The following is a 23,475-nucleotide window of genomic DNA, read 5'->3' on the forward strand; positions in this document are numbered from 1 at the left end:
CTTTCTTATTGAAATCAATGAATAAGTTAACGGTGAACTAACAGAAATTAACGGAAAAGATAATATTTAATGGAACAATTAACGGATAATCATATTCATTAAGGATAAATTAGTAAATCTTAAGAAAAAATTAAAATCTGATCAATCTGAGCCATTCATTTGATTAAAAAACTTGACTGCCATTTTTTATACCCATTATAGGCCTAACTCTCTTGGTCTCTTATTAGTATAGTAGATCTTTCTCAAGATGTGAACAGTGAATTATGCGGTTAAACATGTTAATAAAAAATCATTTCTAAAACTTGATGGTGGAAATAAGAAATTACTTTTTAAAATAAATAAATCTTTCTAGAGATTTTAAATACAATTTGATGAATTATATTCTAGTGGACTGAACTAATGCGGGTTAACCCAATAGCGAGAAAATGTCAAACAACATAAAGGAGCATAGAACAAGTGTGAAGGTCAAACTTGAACAAAAGCCAATGAGGATGACTGGACGATCCATCGACCATAGTCTTAGGGACGATGCGCCTATCAAAGACAAGAGATGTCTACAATTTAGTTATGATCATGGTCAAAGTAATTATGTAATGGGTTATAATGATGGGAAATTCTATTCACACCACCTATTTTACTATTTGCACCACATATTTAATAGGTCAAACCACTTTATAGATGGTGCTAATAAAAAAGTGCTATTTGCACCACCATCATTTAATGTGATCAAAGACTAATATTTATTTTATATTTTTTTTTTTACAATCAAATTATTAATTTAGAAAAAAAAAAAAAAAAAAGTTAAACCCCTCGCCTTCTCCGGTGAGAAGGCAACCCAGTGGGTTGGTTGCCTTCTCCGGCGAGAAGGCATGTCCATCGCCTTCTCGCCGAAGAAGGCGATGGTTTCCTTCCTTCTTTTTTTTTTTTTTTTTTTTAATTTTAAGGAACTAAATTTTGAATTAATTAATTATTACTTAAATCTAATAAATGCAGTTTTATTAAGGTGGTGCAAATAGCATTTTGACCACCCATTAGGCTATTTGCACCACCTATGTATTTATTATAAATTATCACTATTTTATATTTTCAATGTTCTTTATACACTATTTTAGTCAAAGGGTGGTGCAAATAGCAACACCCATAATGATACCCTCAAAGTCAACTCCTTGTAACACGTGCTAACGTCATAAATACTCCTCTAGTGGAGGGCTAACTTGACCTCAGATTCTTCCTAAACATAGCTTCAATTTCAACCAAAGATTTTCATTTTAAATTTGTATTATTCACATATGTTATTTCTCATTGCAAGAATCTTAGGTCAAATTCTTTCCAACTTGACCTTAGATTCTTGCAATGAAAAATAACATATGTCAATAAGAACATCCACACTAGTAGTTATTTAGGAGTTATTTCTACATGAATTCTCTCCACTCAAAATTTATAGCTGATGTGGGGATGAGTTATTTCAAAAATATTTCTCCGGCAAAGTATGATATATTTGTGGTCCCAATAAGTAAGAGAAATAATTAAAATATAGTGGGTTAAATAGTGGGTGCATACAAAACTGAGAAATAACTCAAAATTGATGTGGAGAATAGTTTTTTGTAATTAAATGAGATGATAGAGGATGAGGTGGATGCTGGGACTCACAAATAACTGAGAAATAATCTCAACTGATAAGGATGCTCTAATACAAATTAACAATGAAAATCTCTGCCCAAAATTGAAACTATGTTCAATAATATTCCAATCACATTTAACTGATCAAATTCATACTCTTCTCATTCGCACTTCTAATATCAATCCATCATGACAATAAGGGGGTGTATTCAATCATGACTTTCATAGAGTTTTAAAGACTTTTATGAACTTTAAAAGTTTGGAAGTATTCAGTTCAAACTTTTAGAGAGTCTTTAAAAGTCAGGCGGTATTCAATCAAGATTTTTAAAGAGTCTTTAAAAGTCGTGTGGTATTCGATTAAAACTTTTAAAGAATCTTTAAAAGTCATGTGGTATTCAAATTTCACATTTCAGTTTTTTTCCCGGTGCAGAAGCAGGTAAATAAAAAATAAAGAACCAATTATGCTTCTTGAATCTCATGGTCAACATACACTTCTACCTTACTACATTTACGGTCCAAATCACTGCAATCATCATATAACATATGAAACATCTCCAAAGAATGGTCCGCTCTCTTAAAATAGAGTGCAACTACTTGTCCATAGTTGTCTTCTTGAATATATTTCATTAGGTGAAGAGATAAATTTTATCTCGTCAATATGCAAGTGGAATCCCACATGTTTGATGCAATCAAATTATCCAAATCCTTAATTTTCGAATAACATTGACACATCTCTACCTCTATATATCTCCTCCCCCCCCCCCCCCCCCCCCCACCTCTCTCTATATATATATAAAAACTTTAAAGGGTATGATAGTAGGATTTTCCTTTGGGTCTTCATTGTACCTTCCAGATTTTCAAGATTGATGGGGAATATACCCCGTACGCTCCGTGCTCCTATTTGGGTCGGGTCAAGGTCAAACCCGACTGGCCCTCCACTTCCACTACACACTCTCTCTAGCTAAGGCTCTCCCTTCTCTCTAACATGAAGAAGAACACATATGAATAAAATACTACTTTGAGCTATATTTCTCTTGTTCATACATATTACATACCATACATATATTCTACGAGTACAACCGAGAATTACCCGTATCATTTTGGCGCCGTCCGTGGGGATCATGACGAAGAGTTACGTTCCTACCATAATTTAAAAATAATAAAAAATGAGAAGATATTCTGGGAGTGGAAGGCTTGAACCCAAGCAGTTGTGCTGGTACCCCAACCACTCCACCACTCTGCTTCTTGTATCATTTTCACCGTTCTTGATTTGTTGTGGTATGGGATGAAGGCAAAAGGGGGAGGGCAAAATTTCTTTGAAAGAAGTTCCAGAAGAGTGGTAGGGTTTGAACCCAGGCAAGCAAGCTGTTAGGTCAGTGCAACAACCACTACGCAGTATTGCTCATTCTGTTGTTTTCTCCAGCTATATTTATATGACCGGTCGGATGAAGGCAAAAGGGGCTGAAAAATCTTCCAAGCTCTCACAATATATAGGAAGAAATGCCATGCACGCCTCAACGGTTATGCACCACCGACGCCCTCCGCCGTCCCTGCTGATCGCGATGCCAGCGCCGTCGTCGCCATCCGCTTTTCAGCGTGCAGGGAAAGGCAAAAGTTGAAGCCGAGTCTCGAAACAACAAGAATCAACTCAGATCACAAGTCAGAGATGAAGCCGAGATCAGGAGTCTGTAAATCACCACGCAACCGTCGTCGAGCAGTCTGTAAATCACCGCCTCTGCTAAATCCTCTTCTCTGCGGTCGGTCTCCCGGGCACAATATTTCATCTCCGGTTGTCGTCCCCGGATCCGAACCAGAGCCCGAGCACGGACGAATCATTGTGCCCCGAGCTCGCCGTGTCGACCAGAGTTGCATGATTTCTCGGAGTGGATGGTGGGTGCAACTGTTTCCGAGCGTGGAAGGTCGCCGATCAGCTACGCTACGAAGTCACCTTAATTCTGGTCGAGTTAAGTGTGAGAGTCGCTAGGTAAATCAGAAAGTGTCACGCATGTGACATCCTCATTTGTTTCTGCACATCTTCTCCAACCAGCAGCGAATCCAAGCTTCACCATACCAAGCTTCCCGAACTGCCACCCACTGGAATCGTTCCTCGAGCAGTTTTTCAACAGAGTCCCTGACCTCATCCCTCGGCGGTGCCGATCGGTTACACTGCAGTTAGCTTTAGTTTTGGTCGGGTTAATTGGTAGAACTGCTGAAAAATCATAAAACTTCGTGCACATGACACCTTCGTCTATTCCTGTTCCCTGTTACCAATCACCATGTTGATCAAGATTGAAAGCCAACTTCATCACTTGGCAGCCTATGACAACTCCGATCACAATGGAGGAACCGGTGGCGTTCCCGATCGGTTGTTGAAGTGTGAAGGTCCCTTCATCCGACCGACACATTTTCATCGCCTGACTGGCTTCATCCACGGTGATCTCCAAGCTCCGTAGCAAGCCAAGTTTTTATTTTTTGCTCATTGTTTTATATATGTGGTCGATCGTACGCCGGGAGTCACGTAGTCTCGTGGCAAGTTTCATCTGACCTTGAAAGTTCTTGTTCGAAGCTAGGGGCAGATTTTCTAAAGCTTTCAAGATTAAGAGAGGATCGTAAATATTGTAATTTTTAAAATTACAAATTGTATTAGTCATGGCCGTAAACTAGAATTGTATTATTTTTTCTCGCCGACGGGCCAGTTCTCAGGTCACTACTGCAGTCACCGATCGATGTCATCGACCTCATTACTCATGTTTTCCCAAGCTAATGCAACCGAGCAGCTCCAGGCCTCTCCGCTATGAGGAACTAACGCCGAGCATATATCTAGAACCCTCGCCGGCCGTAATAAATCCGCCAATCAGTTGGAGTGTATCTCCCCATCACGCGAGGACGTTAATCAACCACCGTCCGGTACCTCCGATCAACATCCCAGACCGGCGAACCGTTGAACCCCCGATCAACACAGAGCTCCTGATCGATTCAATCTCAAATGCTCTTGATCGAGTCAGCTTCCGGCTTTCCGGTCAACTCCAAGTTATGCATGCATGAAAGCCATTAAGGGATCCCGGGTGACCATCGCAGATAGTTTCTCCGTCCGACTTCCAAGTTAACAGCCGGAATTGAACGCAGAAAATCTCATCATTATCTGGCCGGCTAAATTTCAGATCCACCTCTGTCGAGGCAAGTGGTCAGTCACTAAGAGCGTTCATTAGTGCTGGGCGACGGTGGATTTCAGAAAAGCGGGGCAGAAAGAATGCATGCGAACTGTGTGGCAACCGAGACAATGGAAGAAAAGAGAAATGAAAAATGCGTGGATGCCACCGTTCTTGGCAGCTCGTAATCATTAGTCTACAGCTGGAGTACCAAACTTTGAATGATGAAGTGGGACTTCTCAAAGTTGGACTTCCCGTCGACCGGACATGGTCTCATGGGACTTCTCAAAGTTGGCAGGCTACATCCAAATATTGAAGAGGGCGAAAGGCCTAAACGTTATTACGAGTTTTGAGTGTAGTACCGACTTGTAGCCGTGCAAAGTTGTTACTGTGTGTAACATTTTAGTGTAGTACTAAAAATTGTATAGGCTATATTACAACTCGTAGAAGTTATAGGCCTTTACTTAGAAAATTGTATTAAATTATGATTTGTATAGGCCATAGCTTTCTACTTAGAAAAATTGTAATAAAATTAGTTGTAACAAGTCCGGTTAGGTTGGTATTTCCACCACCGGCACTAAGAAGCCCGGTCGGGTTGGCCACGCCACCACCGGCACTGTTAAGCCCGGGAAAAATCCCGGCACCAAGTCCTACTAAGTAGGCAATTCTAGTCTCTCGACCCACAAGGACAAGACCGACCGCAAAGTCGCTTAAACTTGTACCGACCGCAAAGTCGCTTAAACTTGTAACGACCGCAAAGTCGCTTAAACTTCCGGCCTTTGTTGCCCAAACGACCACAATGTCGCTTAAACTTCCGGCCTTTGTTGCCCAAACGACCACAATGTCGCTTAAACTTCCGGCCTTTGTTGCCCAAACGACCGCAATGTCGCTAAAACTTACGGCCTTCGTTGCCCAAACGACCACAATGTCGCTTAAACTTACGGCCTTTGTTGCCCGAACGACCACAATGTCGTCTTCTCCTTATAGTCCAATCGGCAATTGACCGACCGTCATAGCCGCTCGGACTCGGGGGCTATACATGCGTCTTTTCGCGTTCCCCTCTTCTTCTTGTAGTCCGACCGGCAATTGACCGATCGTCATAGCCGCTCGGACTCGGGGGGCTATACACGCGTCTTTTCGCGTTCCCCTCTTCTTCTTGTAGTCCGACCGGCAATTGACCGACTGTCATAGCCGCTCGGACTCGGGGGGCTATATGCGCGTTTCTTTCGCGTTTCTTTCCACTAAGTCCGAACGGCAACTGATCGACCGTCATAGCCGCTCGAACTCGGGGGGCTATATGCGCGTTTCTTTCGCGTTTCATTCCACTAAGTCCGACCGGCAATTGACCGACCGTCATAGCCGCTCGGACTCGGGGGGCTATACGCGCGTCTCTTTCGCGTCTCCTTCCATTCAGTCCGACCGGCAATTGACCGACCGTCATAGCCGCTCGGACTCGGGGGGCTAGGCATTGCCACCACCGGCGCTCTACGCTCGGTCGGCATTATTGCCACCGTCGGCGCTCTACGCCCAGTTAGGTTGGCATAGCCACCACCGTCGCTCTACCCCCAGTGGGCATCATTGCCACCGCCAGCGCTCTACGCCCGGTTAGGTTGGCATAGCCACCACCGGTGCTCCACGCCCGATTAGGATGGCATAGCCACCACGGCGCTCTACGCCCGGTCGGCCGAAGTATAGTTTGATGCATCGGCATCGTGAGTTCAGTCGATTCATTTACAGATCGCGATTAAAGTTGCAAAGCAAACTCGGAAAACTATCATATCTACTATCTTATGTTGACGATTCTCGCAACTAAGAGAGTGAAGGGCTACATCGGTAGTAGCTCGTCGCGCTCCCGCATAAATCCGACCTCCCGGTCGTACCTAGAAACCCGGTCAGCAGACCGGTAAAGTAGACATCCAGATCGCAGCTAACCCAATCTCCAGATCTTAGCTAGCTTCCCGGTCGTTCGTCCCGTAAAGGTTCGACCTCTCGAATCATGTTGCAAAACCGACCCCTAGGTCGGGCAACTCCCCTTTTTAGTCCACCAGACTGCGTTTAGCGTTGTGCCCTTTTTTCCTTAGCTAAAGTTTTTCCCATTGGGTTTTTTATTAGCCTAAGGTTTTTAACGAGGCAACCGGCGCAAGTCACGGACCGTGTGATCAGTTTTCCAGCCCGAATCCTTCCTCGCTAACTCATCGTCAGGGCACGGACTGGGGGGCTTCATGATGAGGAATATACCCTGGGTTCAGGCTCACCGTACGCTCCGTGCTCCTATTTGGGTCGGGTCAAGGTCAAACCCGACTTGGGTTGACCTATATAAGGGCTTTTAACCCTTCACTTTAGGGGGCCCTCCACTTCCACTACACACTCTCTCTAGCTAAGGCTCTCCCTTCTCTCTAACATGAAGAAGAACACATATGAATAAAATACTACTTTGAGCTATATCTCTCTTGTTCATACATATTACATACCATACATATATTCTACGGGTACAACCGAGAATGACCCGTATCAAAGATATTAAGTTATATTAATTATCTTTAATAAGGTTATCTTCATTTCTCTTCGCAAGTCATCTATTCTTGTAGTGTAGTTCTTTTTTCAAGCAATTAACCTTTCTTTTGAAGCAATAGCATCAGCACCATCAGGTTTTTGTCCTAGAGATAAGGAAATTTAAGATTCAGAACCAACAAAAAGATGTCAACTTCTCAAAAATTAAATTCTTCCCGCATCAAGGTAAAAAGCTCAATAGACATTCACCACACGCCTAAAAATATAACTGTGTCTTACTGTTTTCAAGGTAGTAACTATTTTGTCGAAACGGTGTCGTGTTTCTTGTGCCGAATGTTTTCAGGTTATAGATAATAACTTGTTTGGTGATAGCTCAAACCCAACGCAATAAACTCCGGCGGTTATCGGCGCTCCCGCGCCTCGCACCCCTCCTCACTCCCAGAACTGCTCTGAAGAATGGCGGAAGATGCTACCGCTGTCGATCAGGCTATGGCGGAAGATGCTACCGCTGTCGATCAGGCTATGGCGGAAGATGCTACCGCTGTCGATCAGGCTATGGCGGAAGATGCTACCGCTGTCGATCAGGCTATGGCGGAAGATGCTACCGCTGTCGATCAGGCTATGGCGGAAGATGCTACCGCTGTCGATCATCCGGACGCTACCCAGGCTATCGCTACCGATCTGGCTACCGAGGATGGTCAGTTTACAATTTACAATTTACAATTTACAATTTACAATTTACAATTGTGTTATGTGTTTTGTATTTGAGATATCAGGCCATCGATGGTCAGTTTCCTGTTTACAATTGTGTTACAATTGTGTTATGTGTTTTGATCTTTAATTGACGATCAGGCCATTGATGGTCCTTGTACTGTTAGCCATAGTTTACAATTGTGTTATGTGTTTTGCATTTGAGATATCAGGCCATCGATGGTCAGTTTCCTGTTTACAATTGTGTTATGTGTTTTGATCAGGCCATTGATGGTCCTTGTACTGTTAGCCATAGTTTACAATTGTGTTATGTGTTTTGCATTTGAGATATCAGGCCATCGATGGTCAGTTTCTGTTTACAATTGTGTTATGTGTTTTGATCTTTAATTGACGATCGGGCCATTGATGGTCCTTGTACTGTTAGCCATGGTTTACAATTGTGTTATGTGTTTTGCATTTGAGATATTAGGCCATCGATGGTCAGTTTCCCTTGACTGTTTACAATTGTGTTATGTGTTTTGATCTTTAATTGACGATCAGGCCATCTATGGTCCTTGTACTGTTAGCCATAGTTTACAATTGTGTTATGTGTTTTGCATTTGAGATATCAGGCCATCGATGGTCAGTTTCCCTTGTAGTGTTTACAATTGTGTTATGTGTTTTGATCTTTAATTGACGATCAGGCCATCTATGGTCAGTTTCCCTTGTACTGTTAGCATGTGTCAGTTAGTTTTTATGTGTTTTGCATTGCATTTGAGATATTAATTGGTGATCAGGCCATCGATGCCATAGTTTTGCATTTGAGATATCTGGATCTGTTTGAAAATTGTAGGGGGAACGTTAAATAGGTGGGAAAAGTTATTCGGTATCACAGAGGAGGTGCTAAACTTACATTTTGACAAATCTTTTGCGGAGGCTGCCAAAGCTCTCAATGGTAAGCTGTCTCATTCATATATATATATATATATTTATTTATTTATATATTTATATATTTATATTTATTTATTTATTTATATGTCCACAGTGAGCCAATCTACTTTGGGGAGAGCCTGTAAGGCTTTGAGCATAGGGAGATGGCCGAGACATTATAGGAAAAGGCAAGACTTCAAGAGGCGTCAAACAGTAAAGCGTGTCAAAGTGGCTTTTGGAAATTATATCATAGCCCTTCCACTCACCTACTCCTCTACTCTGGAGGATTTGCGAAATGAATTGGGGTCGAAGATCGAGAATTTTGAAAAATATGTTATTGAGTATAAAGACAATGAAAATGATTGGATAGTCATTTTCACTGATTCAGATTTGAAGTATTGTATGAATACTTCAAGGTTGTGGGAGGGGGACCTAATTAGGATGAGGGTCCTCCCAAAACAACCCCCACCCCCATTGCCTAGCCCCACCCAACCTCCCCACCAAGCAGATGAACCCCCCTCATTGCCTCCTAGCGGTCCCACCCACGTCAATATCGGTTCTGATAGGAGGCAACTTATATTTTCAGCGGAAGATACTGATCACGTAACTGCAACAGATGGTGAGCTACGTCAATTTTCAGGGCAGTCTTCTGAATCAAATAGTGATGGGCAGTCTTCTGAATCAAATAGCGATGATGGGCAGTCTTCTCTTTTTGATACTACAGATTCTGATGATGATTACTAACTATGGACTGAAAGAGTGATGAGGGGTTTATCTTACTGCTTTTATATAAGACTTAGTACTGCAAGGGTTTATCTTACTGCTTTTATGTAAGACTTAGTACTGCAAGGGTTTATCTTACTGCTTTTATGTTAGACTTAGTACTGCAAGGGTTTATCTTACTGCTTTTATGTTAGACTTAGTACTGCAATCTATTATTTCATTGCGGTTATTATGCAACAGTAGCAAAGTCATTAATAATTGCCTTGGGGAAAAATTCCCAGGAATGCTATTCACTTATTTCGTTAGGGGTATTATGCAACAGTAGTCAATAGCGAACCAACTCATCTAATTGCAGCTGATTAAATTACAAAAAGTTCTAATTTATAACATAATAATAATCTGATCAACTCCTTTCAATTAATAAAAGTGAAGTAATAAAGTTGTAATCCCTAGCATACTGTGATATTGTTTCCCCGGCCGACCCGAACGGCAATTCCGGGTTTGAATTCTAGGCCTTGGCCGGCCAGCGGCCCCTTCTCCATAGTTAGCTTCAGCATCGGCCCTTCTACTTCCCCCATCTCAGTCTCCAGCTCAGTGTTTGTTGTTCGCCGGACTGATTTGAAGTTTCAAATTCCTATGGGTTTCAACTTTGAACAACGGCTACTATGTCGTTCCATTTTTACCTATTTAACTATTCATAATTTTCCCCAATATGCTCGTATGACGTATCATGTTTAAATATTTAATATTCTTATATTTATAACAAGCTAATTTAGTCCAGGGATAATACATAAAATAGTTTATTGAGTATGACCATGGCCCTGTTTTTGTAAATGGCTATTCGCTGGCGGATAACTCTAATTAATTGATAACATTAGCTGATTGTAGAAATGTGTTTAGTAAATTAGCGATTAGCTGATAACTTGTGTGATATAATATTTTTTTAAAAAAAATTAATTGAAAAAGTTACTTTGAGCAGCTTTTTGAATTTTAACATTTTAGAATTACAAAAAGTTAATTAATCAAACACTTATATTGATTTTTTAACCAAGTCAAACAATTAATAGTGGTCAAACAATCTAGATTTTGGTGATAAGCTAATTATTTTACCAAACAAGGCCCATGTTTGGTAACATAATTTAGCTTATCAATCAATTTTGGCTTTTGTTTGACCTATGGCTGTTAACGGACCGAACATAAACGAACGGAGGTTGTTTGTGTTCGTTTGTTAAGGTTTTTGAAAATCCTGTCTGTGTTCATTTGTTAAGCGTTCTTTAGTGTTCGTTAACATTAACGAACATGTTTGTTCACGTTCGTGAATACTTAGTAACCAAACATATGAACATGTTATGATCACAATTCGTTCGTGAACAAGAAATAATATATGTTCATAAAAAATAACCAAACAAGTAACACAACTACAAAGAGAATACAAACAAATATTAAATGAACACAAGCTTGTTCCTGAACATTATTAAACGAACACTAAACGAGCTTGTTCACGATCTCTTAGCAAATGAGCTTACAACTGTTCAGACTCTGTTCGTTTATAAACCGAGCTCTAAATTTTGTTTGTTAATGTTCGTTTACCTTAATAAACAAACATAAACGAACGCTTATCGAAAAAGAAAACGAGTAGTTTACCGAAAGCTCTGTTCGCTAACACCCCTAGTTTGACCACTATTAGCTGAGCCAATATGAGTGTTTGGTAACATAATTAGCTTTTTGTAACATCTTATTGCTCCAAAACGCTAAAATTCAAAAGTTGCTTAAAATAATTTTTTATCAATTTTTTGAAAAAGTCATTTTGCATATAATCAACTATTTGCTAACAGTTAATTTACCAAACATCTTTCTATAATTAGTTAATGCTATCAACTAGTTAAACCACTAACACAATCAACTAACAACTATTTACCAAACACCCTATGTCATAATTCTTAAACTGGTCATCGACTATTTCAATAATCTAAAATAGTCAATTGATTATGTAAAAATTTACTTAATTTAGTCATCCGGGTACATAAAATGAGTAAAATTTTACATAATTGATGTGAATATTTTAGGTGAATTGATAGCAACCATTTTGAGTATTATACTTTAATCCTCATTGAAAATATTTAGATTTTTTCTTTCTTTTTATCAAAAAAAAAAAAAAAAAAAAAAAAAAAAACTCAATTGTAGGTAATCATAACATTATTAGGCTAAAACACCAAGTTTATCAATGATCAATTTAAGGAGAGTATGAGGACCATTGCACTCCCTATTGGAGAGGGAAACTTAACAGAAAATATACTATCAAGAGAAATGCATTTAATCTTTATGAATATGGATCACTTGAAAATTTCATTATGGACCCATCTCTTAGTTGCATGCTTCAATAAGATTAAATATCAAAACGTAGTGAGTCTCTCGATCGTTCAACCACTTAACAATCAGTTCAATTTCACTCTGAATTCTCAATTACTATTGTAATACTTGTAAAGTGGTGCAAGCTAACTCTAATATGTTATGGTAAGTTACAAATTAATTGTTTAATTAGGGAAATTGGCCAAATTGACCATTGAACGGTATACGAAAAAGATAGAACAAATACTAATTTTGGTCCCACAAATATTAATAAAATGACAGTTTTAGTCCACATGTTTAATTCCTACCAATTTTTTCATCCACGACTATTGTTTTAGTACCAATTTTCATCCACAATTATTGTTTTAGTGTCAAAATTCATCACGATGGTCACCCATTCATTTAAGACCTACCGAAAAATGAAATTATTAAGTGTATTTTCGTCATTTTCAAATTAAGATCCCAATTTGAGCATGAATAAAGGGATTTAAGCCATAAGATCTATCCAATTCGTAGTTCTCCTCCACAAATTAAGGTAGGATCTGATGAGGAGGAGAACTGCGAATTGAGATTAATTTTAGGGTTTAAATCCCTTTATTCATGCTCAAATTAGAATCTTATGTTGAAAAAGACGAAAATACCCTTAAAATTTTTAGATTTTGGCATGTCTTAAATGGAGGGGTGACCGGCGTGATGATTTTTTGTACTAAAATAATAGCCGTAGATGAAAATTGGTACTAAAACAATAGTCGTGTATGAAAATTGGTAGGAATTAAACATGTGGACCAAAACCGTCATTTTGCTAATACTCGTGGGACCAAAATTGGTATTTGCTCAAAAAGATATTATGCACTAAAACTTTATAAAGTTGTAATTAAATAGAGTTAATTCCAGAAATGGTCCTCCGACTATATTGATTTTTTAAAATTAGTTCCGACTTTTAATTTGGACACTTTAGGTCCCTTGACTTTCAATTTCTTTCCAATTGAGGTCCTTTCGTTAAATACGGTTCATTGAACTTTAAATGAAGGGGTAAACACGTCCTTTCACCTTCCTATGTATTATTCTTCGTATTTCTCCCTTCGTATTTCGCTGTTATACCTTGTAAACATCTCAATAATGGAGGAACGCACACACGAGCAGCCAGCAAATGGGGAATGGCGATGAACATTCTAGGGTTTCGACTAAGATTATCTTCATATATATCACGTATACAAGGGAGAAATATGAAGAATAATACATAGGCAGGTGAAAGGATGAGTTTACTCCTTCATTTAAAATCCAATTAACTGTATTCTGACGAAAGGACCTCAATTGGAAAGAAACTGAAAGTCAAGGGACCTAAATGTCCAAATTAAAAGTTATGGACTAATTTTAGAAAATCAATATAGTCGGAGGACCATTGCTAGAATTAACTCTAATTAAATACATTAAGTTGTCATTTTTTGTGCATTTGAATCCAATAGTCTGTCATCCATCGATAATAATCGATAAACGGGATTCCTGCAACCAAATCCAACAAACGGTTGTCAATCGTTTTCTTCCTCAATCATATTTTGAGAAAGAGAGGAAGAGATGATCGAAATAGTTAGGGCACGGATCAAAACAAGGGTTACAATTTAATTGATTTTAATTTGTTAAAAACTTTCAATTCAATATCAACTCTAACCTAACTTATGACAACAATCTTTAATAATATTTATGCTAATCCACAAGATTTTTCTAAAAGTATTGTTGTTCAAGTGTGTACGAAATAACAAATTTTGCAAAAAGAAAACTCAGAAAAGACAATGATTGCATCAAACCCGTCGTCGTTGTAAAAAAAAGTGCTAAAAGACAATCTTGTTTCTAAAAATTATTTTTTTTTTTACATAATTGATAACACTTTTAGCTAAAATTGTTGTTATTTTAGTGTTATCTATGAGCACTTTTGTTGTAGTGACTTCACTTGGTGCATTTTTAATCCAACTGTCATGGCATTCCCATTCATGACCAAAAGATACTGTGAAAGTAGTTTCATACCTGTCTTCTTCTGCGATTTATATTTGCTAGAAACCTAATTTCATATCAAATTTTAAAAATAATTTGGCTTTGTATAATCTTTCAAGCAAATCTTGTTTGTTTGGGACAATATACATAAAACATTTTAAAGCTTTATTCATTGGCGATTATAATTAATTACTAATCTTGGTGCTCCTCTTTCTATTCTTGCATTTTTTTTGTCCGTAAAAGGTTGGGCAAGACCATGGTAAAATTTACTTCTTATTAATCCTTTAATTTCTTGTTTACAGTATTTTAATAATTATTAATTCTTCTAAATTGGTCTAACTTTTTTTCTTTTTGAAAAAAAAAATTGGTCTAACTTTAGTTGTATTTTGCTAACATCAAAATTATCTTCATTTGGAAGCTTTAGTAGGCCATAACATAGTTAGCTTTTTGGTTAATTTTAACTTATTTGACCATTATTAAATTTTTGACTTTGTTAAACAACCAATATAAGTATTTGATTAATTGACTTTTATTATAACAAAACTTATTGTTCTGAAACACTAAAATTCAAAAAACTACTCAAAGCAACAACTATCAACTAATTTACAATACATCTTCTAAAATCAATTAATTAATACTATAAACTAGTTAAACCACTAACTCAATCACTCAAAAAAAAAAAAAATTAGATTCACCCAACAACAAACCGCTATTTACCAAACACCACCTACACCCCTACATGTTTCATCTATCCCAAAAAGCATTTTTTTAGAGCATAATTTTTGTTCTACTTTTGCTTTTCAGATCGTGTTTAAGGAAGTCTATTTGTTTTTCTAAAGAATTAATTTTGAAAACATTTCGTTTTTGAAGAAAAAAAACCACATACAACACAATGAAAAATGGCACATAACAAAATTTTCTCTCTAATAAACCAAGACCATAGCATATATAAGCATAATAATTGATAGAAAGATGCTTCTCAAAAACTCCTTCCCAAAACTGTCAACAGACTAAAGTAAATTAAACATAAAACATTCTTCAACTTGTTCAAGGAAAACTATAACAATTTCCAAAATCAAATCAAAACTCAATTTCAAGCTCCAACTGGCTCAGTTGCCTCAGCAATTGGTTCATCAGCAGCAGGCCTGTCCAACTTTGTACCAACATCTTCAGTATAGTCTCCATGGACCTGCACAATCAAACAAACAAATACCGTTCATTATATATTACTAATGTGATTACGTTCAGAGATGGAAATTAATAAACCTAGATGTTGTAACAATATTTTGGCTAGTGTGATAACATATATTCAATCTTTTACACACAGAAGAGGGATTATATCACTCAAACAAGGGAAACCGGTTGGCAAAAAGCCAAAAACACTTACTTCCATCAATTTTCCAAGGTCAAACTTGGGAGCTTTCAAGATCTTGACCTTGCGAATAAACACATTCTGCAGAGGGTAGATGCTTGAAGTGGCCTTCTCGATTTCCCTGCCAATGGACTCGGGAATGAACTTCAGAACCAAATCCTTGAGATCACATGATTGTGCTTGGTTCACCATAATCTCTCGCATCTTGCGGCGAATCTAGGAATGATGAAAATAATCTGTTAATCTAAAAAGGGTTGTAGTGTAAAAATTATCAGGAACTTATAACATCCTAGGACTACAGAATGATTTAATTAACAGATCTAAACAATATTTTTTTGGTAGAACTTTTGGAAGTGGGATAAAGCCTGTGAGACCTCTTATATAGAACCTTAAGCATATGCCTCTAGATTTCAAAATCAGGTTGTAATGTATAATTTCAGTCACTACCAAGGCAAATAAGCTTTTATCGAATATATATACACACACACTTGATTGCTAATCATGCAAATATAAATTACCTGGCGAATCTGGCTCGACTGTGCATAGCATGTTCTCTTTTGCTGATTAACACGCTTTTTAGTAAATCCAATGCAAAACATCCTCAGTGTATAGTTGTCAGTGGTTTTAACATCCACGTGAGCCTCAATCAATGATTGCCACTTCTTCACCAATGACCTCAACTTATCAGTTGTGAAGTCCATACCCTACAAGTTGGATGAAACAAATTAGAATCATGAACAGAAAATTTGAGTGAACAGCAAACCAAACACCATGGACGCTGTCATACCCAGAAGTTTGTTAGGACATTCCTTCCTTGAACATCTTCAGCTCTAAGACGAATCTTCCTGAATGCATTATCCTCATCATTCTGGAGATCTGCCAATGATACCTCAAACACACGATGCTTCAGACCTTCAGAAGCAATCTGAATGGGAAAATAATAAAAAGAATTAGTTTGCAGTGCTTTGAAGCAAAAGATAATGCCACTACCAAAAATGAAGAAAAAATCTACCACCCAAGAATAAAATAAAATAAATTTTGCCACAACAAAAGTATTTAGCCAACTATTAGTGAGTTCTATCTATGAGAAGAAAACGCAAAACTAATAACCCAAAAATTGAATGAATTAAAACCATTTTACGAAAGGAAATGAGTTCCTGATCATTTACTTTTTTAATCCATTCCACAACAATGAATCAAAATAAAAAGCATCAGAATTTGAAATAATAGAGCACAAATGCTTAATGAATTTCAAGTTGTTATTCAGATTACTAATACCTAATCTGAAAGTAAATATTTCATTCCAAATCCACACAATCTTTGACAAACAAACAAAAAATTATGTTCTGTATTAATGTATTTCTCTTTTCAGAAAGATTTCACAGCAACTGTCCTTACTCCCATAATTATTTTGCACAGAATGAACCTAGCAAAGATGAACTCATACCTATTTCAATTTTTAATGATCATTTTCTGGCCCAGAAATAATGACTGGATAACATAATAAACAAAAACCATAATTAAACAGAAACTAGATCGGAAAGGCGACTCAGTTTACCTTTGTACCCTGAGTACGGGTAACGAGCGTCTTGCCGATGTTCCTGGTGCTGAACACTGACGGAGCCTTGATATCATACCAGTCCTTCTTGGCGAATGGATCAGCTCTATTTTTTTCATCCGAGAAGTAAATAAATAAAAAGTTGAAATCGAAATTAAACAATCCAAAAATTTATTCTTAAATCTTCAAAGCATTATATATAGATACAATTTTTTTTAAAATGATAAGATTTTGGAAATTAAACCGAGTATACTTACGCCTTCTTCTTTCCTCCCTTCTTCCCCTTGGAGATCCTCTTGTTCTTACTGTAACGCAATACAACAGCAATGCATATGGATTATATCAGTACCAATACACGCAAATAAAAAATTGTATGTACATGTTGGGATAGAGACAATGAGAGATTGAAGTAAACGATTACCCTACGGCCATTGTCGAGCTTGGAAGCTGCCTGCTTAGCTGCGGAGAAAGAGTGAACGCTAGACCCGACGGCTCCGCAAGAACAACCTCCTGACACTCAGAGAGTTGTTTTGCAAAAACCCTAGCTCTCTTTATAAGGGTTTGAACTTTACGGGCCTACTTGTCTACTTATAGGCCGGTTAAAGGCATTTTGGGCTTTGCAATGTAATTATAATTTAAAGCCCAAACTTTCGTGAAATAGTGGAAACTGTTCTTCCACCCTAATTATATCGTACACCGCGGTGCATAATCGATTATGCACCGCGCATCAAAACGACGTCTTTTTGTTTAATGAAAAGAAATGACATCCTTTTTTTGTCGTTCCGCACTCTTCTGCAAAAAGTAACTATGTTATTCAGTTTCATTTTGTATACACTGCAGTGTTAGTTCAACACAACTACAGTTTCATTTCGATATAACTACAGTTTCATTCTATATTTATAGACTCAAACATGTGAAAATGTTATTTACTTTTATTTTATATACACTATAGTTTTATTAAAACACAAATACATGATCATTTTGATATAATTACAGCTTCATTGTACAATATACACTCAAATATGTTAAATGTTATTCAGTTTCATTTTATATACACTGCAGTTTCATTTCACCACAACTACAGTATCATTTTGTTATAATTGCAGTTTCATTTGATAATATAAAAATAATACGTGAGGCAATGTCGATTTAGATATACTGTAGTGTCAGTTGTTAATTAACATACAAAAAAAAAAAAAAAAAAAAAAAAAAAACGCGCTCCGTTAACACTAACGGCGCGCCGTTTCTTTACTTAAATAAACGGCGCCGTTCTAACCGCGGTACATGTGCACCGCAATCCACGATATAACGACTGGTTCTTCATTCTTTCCGCAAATTATATCGTGGACAGTGTCTATGGGCAAATTATGGTCCACACAGTGTTATGTGAACAATAACAAAAAGTACATTTTTAATATACAAAATGTACATTATTTTACAGTAGACAAAATATGGTTCACACAACTTGTGTGGATCATGGTCCACACAATAATGATTGCAAATTATGTTGTGCAACCGTGTGCACCATGCATGGTGCACAATGTTGCAAAACGATGTTGTTCCAATTTTATTTTTTTTTAAAAAAAATCAATTTTCATTGCCGTTAACAGCGTTAGGCGGTTTTCTTTCGCATTCAAACATTCCATTCTCTTTTCGCAATCGCACAGTTTAAAAATTATGATGCTACTTTATTTAAATTATGAATTTACAGTATTAAATTTGTGAATATGTGATAGAGCTATATGTTCATAATTATAGAGCTATATGTTCATAATTTTCGATGTTCATATTTCCAATTGTTGAACTCTATATTCACAAATCACATAACTATATGGTCATAATTTGATAACTATACAGTTTAGAAATTATGAATCTACAGTACAGAAATTATGAATCTACAATACAGATATTATGAATCTACTGTATTTAAGTTATGAATCTATGGTTTAGAAATTATGAATCTACAGTATAGAAATTATAGATTGGAACCGTGCGCACCTTGCATGGTGCACAAGGTTGCCAGATAACGTTCTGTGTCTATGTGTACATTATAAATATGGTTGTTAACTGAACATGAACGAACGGATGTTATTTGTGTTCGTTTGTTAAGATTTTTAGAATGTTCATGTTCGTGTTCGTTTGTTAAGCGTTCATTAAAGTTCGTGAACATGTTCACAAACGTGTTCGTTAACATTAATAAACATGTTTACGAACATGTTCATTCACGTCCATCAACACTTAGGGTGTGTTTGGAAACCTGGAAAATGAGTTCTGAAAATCATTTTTCAAGTTTCCATGTTTGGATGTGCCTGGAAAATCAAGTCAATGGAAATCATTTTCCGTTGACTTTAGAAAATAGGTTTGTTTTGGAGGAAAATGACTTCCCATTTTTTTGGGGGAAGTCATTTTCCAACTTTTACACCAACATCACACCACCACCAACATCATCAACACCATACCACCACCACCTCACTACCACCATCACCACCACTACTGCCGCCGCCACCGCCACTATACCACCGCAACCACCGCCACCACACCACCACCACCACTTCCACCACCAACACCATACCACCGCAACTACTACAACCAACAACACCATACCACCACCACCACCACCGATACCACCACCACCACCACCATACCACCGCAACCATCGTCGCTGCCACCACCATACCACCGCAACCACCGCTGTTGCCGCCACCACCACCACCATACCACCGCAACCACCGCCACCATCACATCACTGCCATCGCCGCCACCACGACCATACCACCGCAACCGCCGCCACCACCACCGCAACCACCACCACCACACCATCACCACTGCCACCACCGTCATACCACCACCAGTTATTATTATTATTATTATTATTATTATATAACAAATAACACCACTACCACTACACCACCACCATAATATTTTTGATATATTATTAGTTATTTTTTATTATATTTAATATTATTATTATATTATTATACATGTTGTAATATTCTAAATAAAATAATTAAAATGTTTAATTATACAATTCTACTCATTTTCCAGAAAATGAACCAAACACACAAAAACAGTTTTCCAGAATGCAACCAAACACTGGAAAGGAAAATATTTTCCGAAAAATGACTCATTTTACAGAAAACATTTTCCAGAAGTCATTTTCCTACTTTTCAAACGGACCCTTAATAACCAAATACATACACATGTTCATGATCACAATTCGTTCATAAATAAAAACTAATCTATGTTCACGAAATAAATAAACAAGCAACACAACAACTATATATTTAATTATATATATATATATATATATATATATATACACACACACACACACACACACACATATATATATGCTTAAGTGATTGTTCATAAACATGTTCTTAAACATTAGTAAAACGACCACAAACGAGCTTGTTCACGTTCTCTAAGTAAGCGAGCTTACAACTGTTTAGATTATGTTCGTTTATGAACCAAGCTCTAAAATTTGTTCATTTATGTTTATTTACCTTAATAAATGAACGTTTACCGAACACGAGTAATTTACCGAAATCTATGTTCACTAACACCCCTAATTTTAAGGTACTAATAAGCGATAAGTTCTGTTTGGTAATGTTCCCAAAATAAGCTCCTAGCTTAAAATAAGAGCTTATTTTGGGAACGCTACGTTAGATAGCGTTTCAAAATAAGCTCATAGCTTCCTAATTTTTTTTCCATCTCTATCCTTATTATTTTAAAGAAATGACATAATTTACCCTTCCCAATTAAAATCATTTTCTCTTCCCCTTTATCTGCAACTTTCACCGCAAATATTATTATTATTATTATTATTATTATTATTATTATTATTATTATTATTATTATTATTATTATTATTATTATTATTATTATTATTATTATTATTATTATTATTATTAGATTTGCAACAATATTGCTACTTCATTATGAGATGCTAGATCATGATTATGCTAATAGTTTTATTTCAAAATGTTAAATTTGTTTAAAGATAAAATGTTAAATTTTAATATGTAAACAAACTAATTTAAATTTTATGAAGATGTTCTTTTTAGTCTTTTTACATATCATAACATGTAGCTTAACAACTCTTCAGTTTTCAGCTCCGAAGAGTCAACAACGCATCCACTGAGATTTGATCTCATGACCTCTTATATGGGAGAGTCACTGCATGCCATCTGAGCATAAAGTGTTTGGCTTTTGACCATATTACTTAGATGTGTGTATTCAATCATGACTTTTGTAGAGTTTTAAAGACTTTTAAAATGATAGATTTTAATAAACTTTGATTGACTTTCATAGAGTCGTTCAAAACTTTTTACAACTTTATAAGACTCTATAAAAGTCTATATAAAAAAAATATTCATAGACTTTTATCAAGTTTTTATTTTAAAAAGTGTACAAGTGTCATTAAAATTCTAAATTGAATACATCCTTACAAGCTTTCAATGATTTTGATTATTATCATTTACAACTAGTTTTTTACGCGCATTGCGCGATTGAGATAATGCCCAATGTTTTTTTTTTAATAAGTACTTTAAAGTATATCAAGGTAAGATTATATTGGAATTGTTCATGCATAGATAATTGAATGTTAAATTTGTGTATTTAAATAGGAAATTATAAGTTTACAAATGCAAGATAATATAGTCAAGATTGATTATAATTGTATAGGTATGGTTGAAACCAAATACGGGACATAAGGGAGAGCAAATAAAAATTAGGGCATAAAATATTAAATATATACTAATATTGAAGAGCTAATTGCTGATGGCCAAACAAAGACATTGCGAGATAGTTTCTCACTTCAATTTGATGTGTGATTTGAATACTATTTTTGTGAATAAATCCACCAAGTAGTTAATATGATTGACTTGATTATATATATATATATTTTTTTAAAACAACTATTATTATTATTATTATTATTATTATTATTATTATTATTATTATTATTATTATTATTATTATTATTATTATTATACCCTTTGGTAATTTTACATGTTAATCTAAACAACTAATTTTTTCAAATATCTTATTACCAACCATTGATATAATTCGCTGGTCAAATTTGCTAATATAATCCGCTAATGCTAACCGCTAACTGATGATTATCAAACAAAGATATTGCGAGGTAGTTCTCACTTCAATTTATTGTGTGAATTGAATGCTCTCTTTGTCAACAAATTCCTCAAGTAGTTAATATGATTGGCTTTATTATTTATATATATTTTTTTAATTTTTTCATGGTATTAATAAAATACTTGGTAAATAAATATATAACATTATTTTGTATTATAACTTTGATATTTAATTAAAAAATAGTGCACAAAAAAGATAATAGACAATGTAGTGAATATAATCACTTGATGAATTTGAATGTAAAGAATTTTTACATTAGAGAAATATAAAGATAATATAACTAATAAAATTATTTCTCTTAATTTTTTTTTGAATGCTACTAGCTCTATTACATTGTAGTATCTGTTCATATACTTTCCCAACCTACTGAAACACAGAGAGCTAATAACGCCTCTACTGAGGCTCGAACTTACAACCTTCCAAATGAAAGTCCAACCCGGATACCATTAGACCACATATTCCTGGTAATTATTTCTCTTAATTAATTTATTGATAATGAATAATTTTTTTTTAATAAAGACATTGTAGGGACAATGTAGCGAATATAATCAATTGATGAATTTGAATGTAAAGAATTTTTATATTGGAGAAAAATAAATACAATATAACCAATAAAATTATTTCTCTTATTTAATTTATTGATAATGAATAGTTTTTTTTTTTTTTTTGAATAAAGACATTGTAGACACATAATTCTAAATTAATGAAATGTACATGTATTATTATTTTTGTTGTAGCTACTAAATTATTATTATTTTGTAATTTAATAAGAGTAAAATAGAGTAGTAATTATGCCAACTTTGATTGGGATGTGGTTCGAACCTAAGACCTTTCTTATTGAAATCAATAAGTTAATGGTGAACTAACAGAAATTAACGGAAAAGATAATATTTAACGGAAAAGTTAACGGATAATCATATTCATTAAGGATAAATTAGGAAATCTATATCTATATTCTATATATATATATATAAGTAAAATCCTCCTAACAAATTTCCCCCCCAAAACTTTTGTAGTAAAACTTATTTGGTAAGTAAATGTCAAATGGAAATTAAATAAATAAATAAATAAATAATAATAATAATAATAATAATAATAATAATAATAATAATAATAATAATAATAATAATGTTATTACCTTAAATAAATAAATTATTATACTTTCCCTTAAATAAATAAATTATTATACTTTCCTTTTGAATTAGTATTTTCTACCTATAAATACAAGAGCTTCTTCAATCAAAGAATCTCAAACTCATCTTTCTGCTTTCTTTTTGTATGAATTTTCTACATTTTTCTAACTATATTCTCACGTACTTCAATATGTTTTGCAGTTTGGACATCATGAATAGCTTCATCAACGATATCTTCTTGAAGCTTGCCCAAGAGGTGACTCGCTTGGCCCACTACAACAAGAAGCCGATAATCAC

General features: G+C 35.7%; 1 protein-coding gene across 1 annotated transcript; it reads right to left on the reverse strand.

The window, feature by feature from the left end:
* Positions 1 to 14,868: 14,868 nt before the first annotated feature.
* On the reverse strand, positions 14,869 to 17,438 carry LOC109187261 (40S ribosomal protein S3a-like). Its single transcript, XM_019337432.1, has 7 exons — positions 17,313 to 17,438; positions 17,149 to 17,196; positions 16,892 to 16,997; positions 16,121 to 16,258; positions 15,852 to 16,037; positions 15,349 to 15,549; positions 14,869 to 15,150 (listed from the first exon to the last, which is right to left on the reverse strand). The coding sequence occupies exons 1-7, from the start codon at positions 17,321 to 17,323 to the stop codon at positions 15,055 to 15,057; spliced, it is 786 nt and encodes a 261-aa protein (XP_019192977.1). The 5' UTR covers positions 17,324 to 17,438; the 3' UTR covers positions 14,869 to 15,054.
* Positions 17,439 to 23,475: the final 6,037 nt, after the last annotated feature.

Source organism: Ipomoea nil, unplaced genomic scaffold, assembly GCF_001879475.1.
Source record: "Ipomoea nil cultivar Tokyo-kokei standard unplaced genomic scaffold, Asagao_1.1 scaffold0190, whole genome shotgun sequence".
NCBI classification, from domain to species: Eukaryota; Viridiplantae; Streptophyta; class Magnoliopsida; order Solanales; family Convolvulaceae; genus Ipomoea; species Ipomoea nil.

Excerpts from the sequence above, each read along its gene's own strand:
- LOC109187261 (XM_019337432.1), bottom strand. Across the intron at positions 15,550-15,851 it reads AGTCGAGCCAGATTCGCCAG|ATTCGCCGCAAGATGCGAGA; the intron begins GTAATTTATATT and ends CATCATTCCTAG. Across the intron at positions 15,151-15,348 it reads ACCTTGGAAAATTGATGGAA|GTCCATGGAGACTATACTGA; the intron begins GTAAGTGTTTTT and ends TTGATTGTGCAG.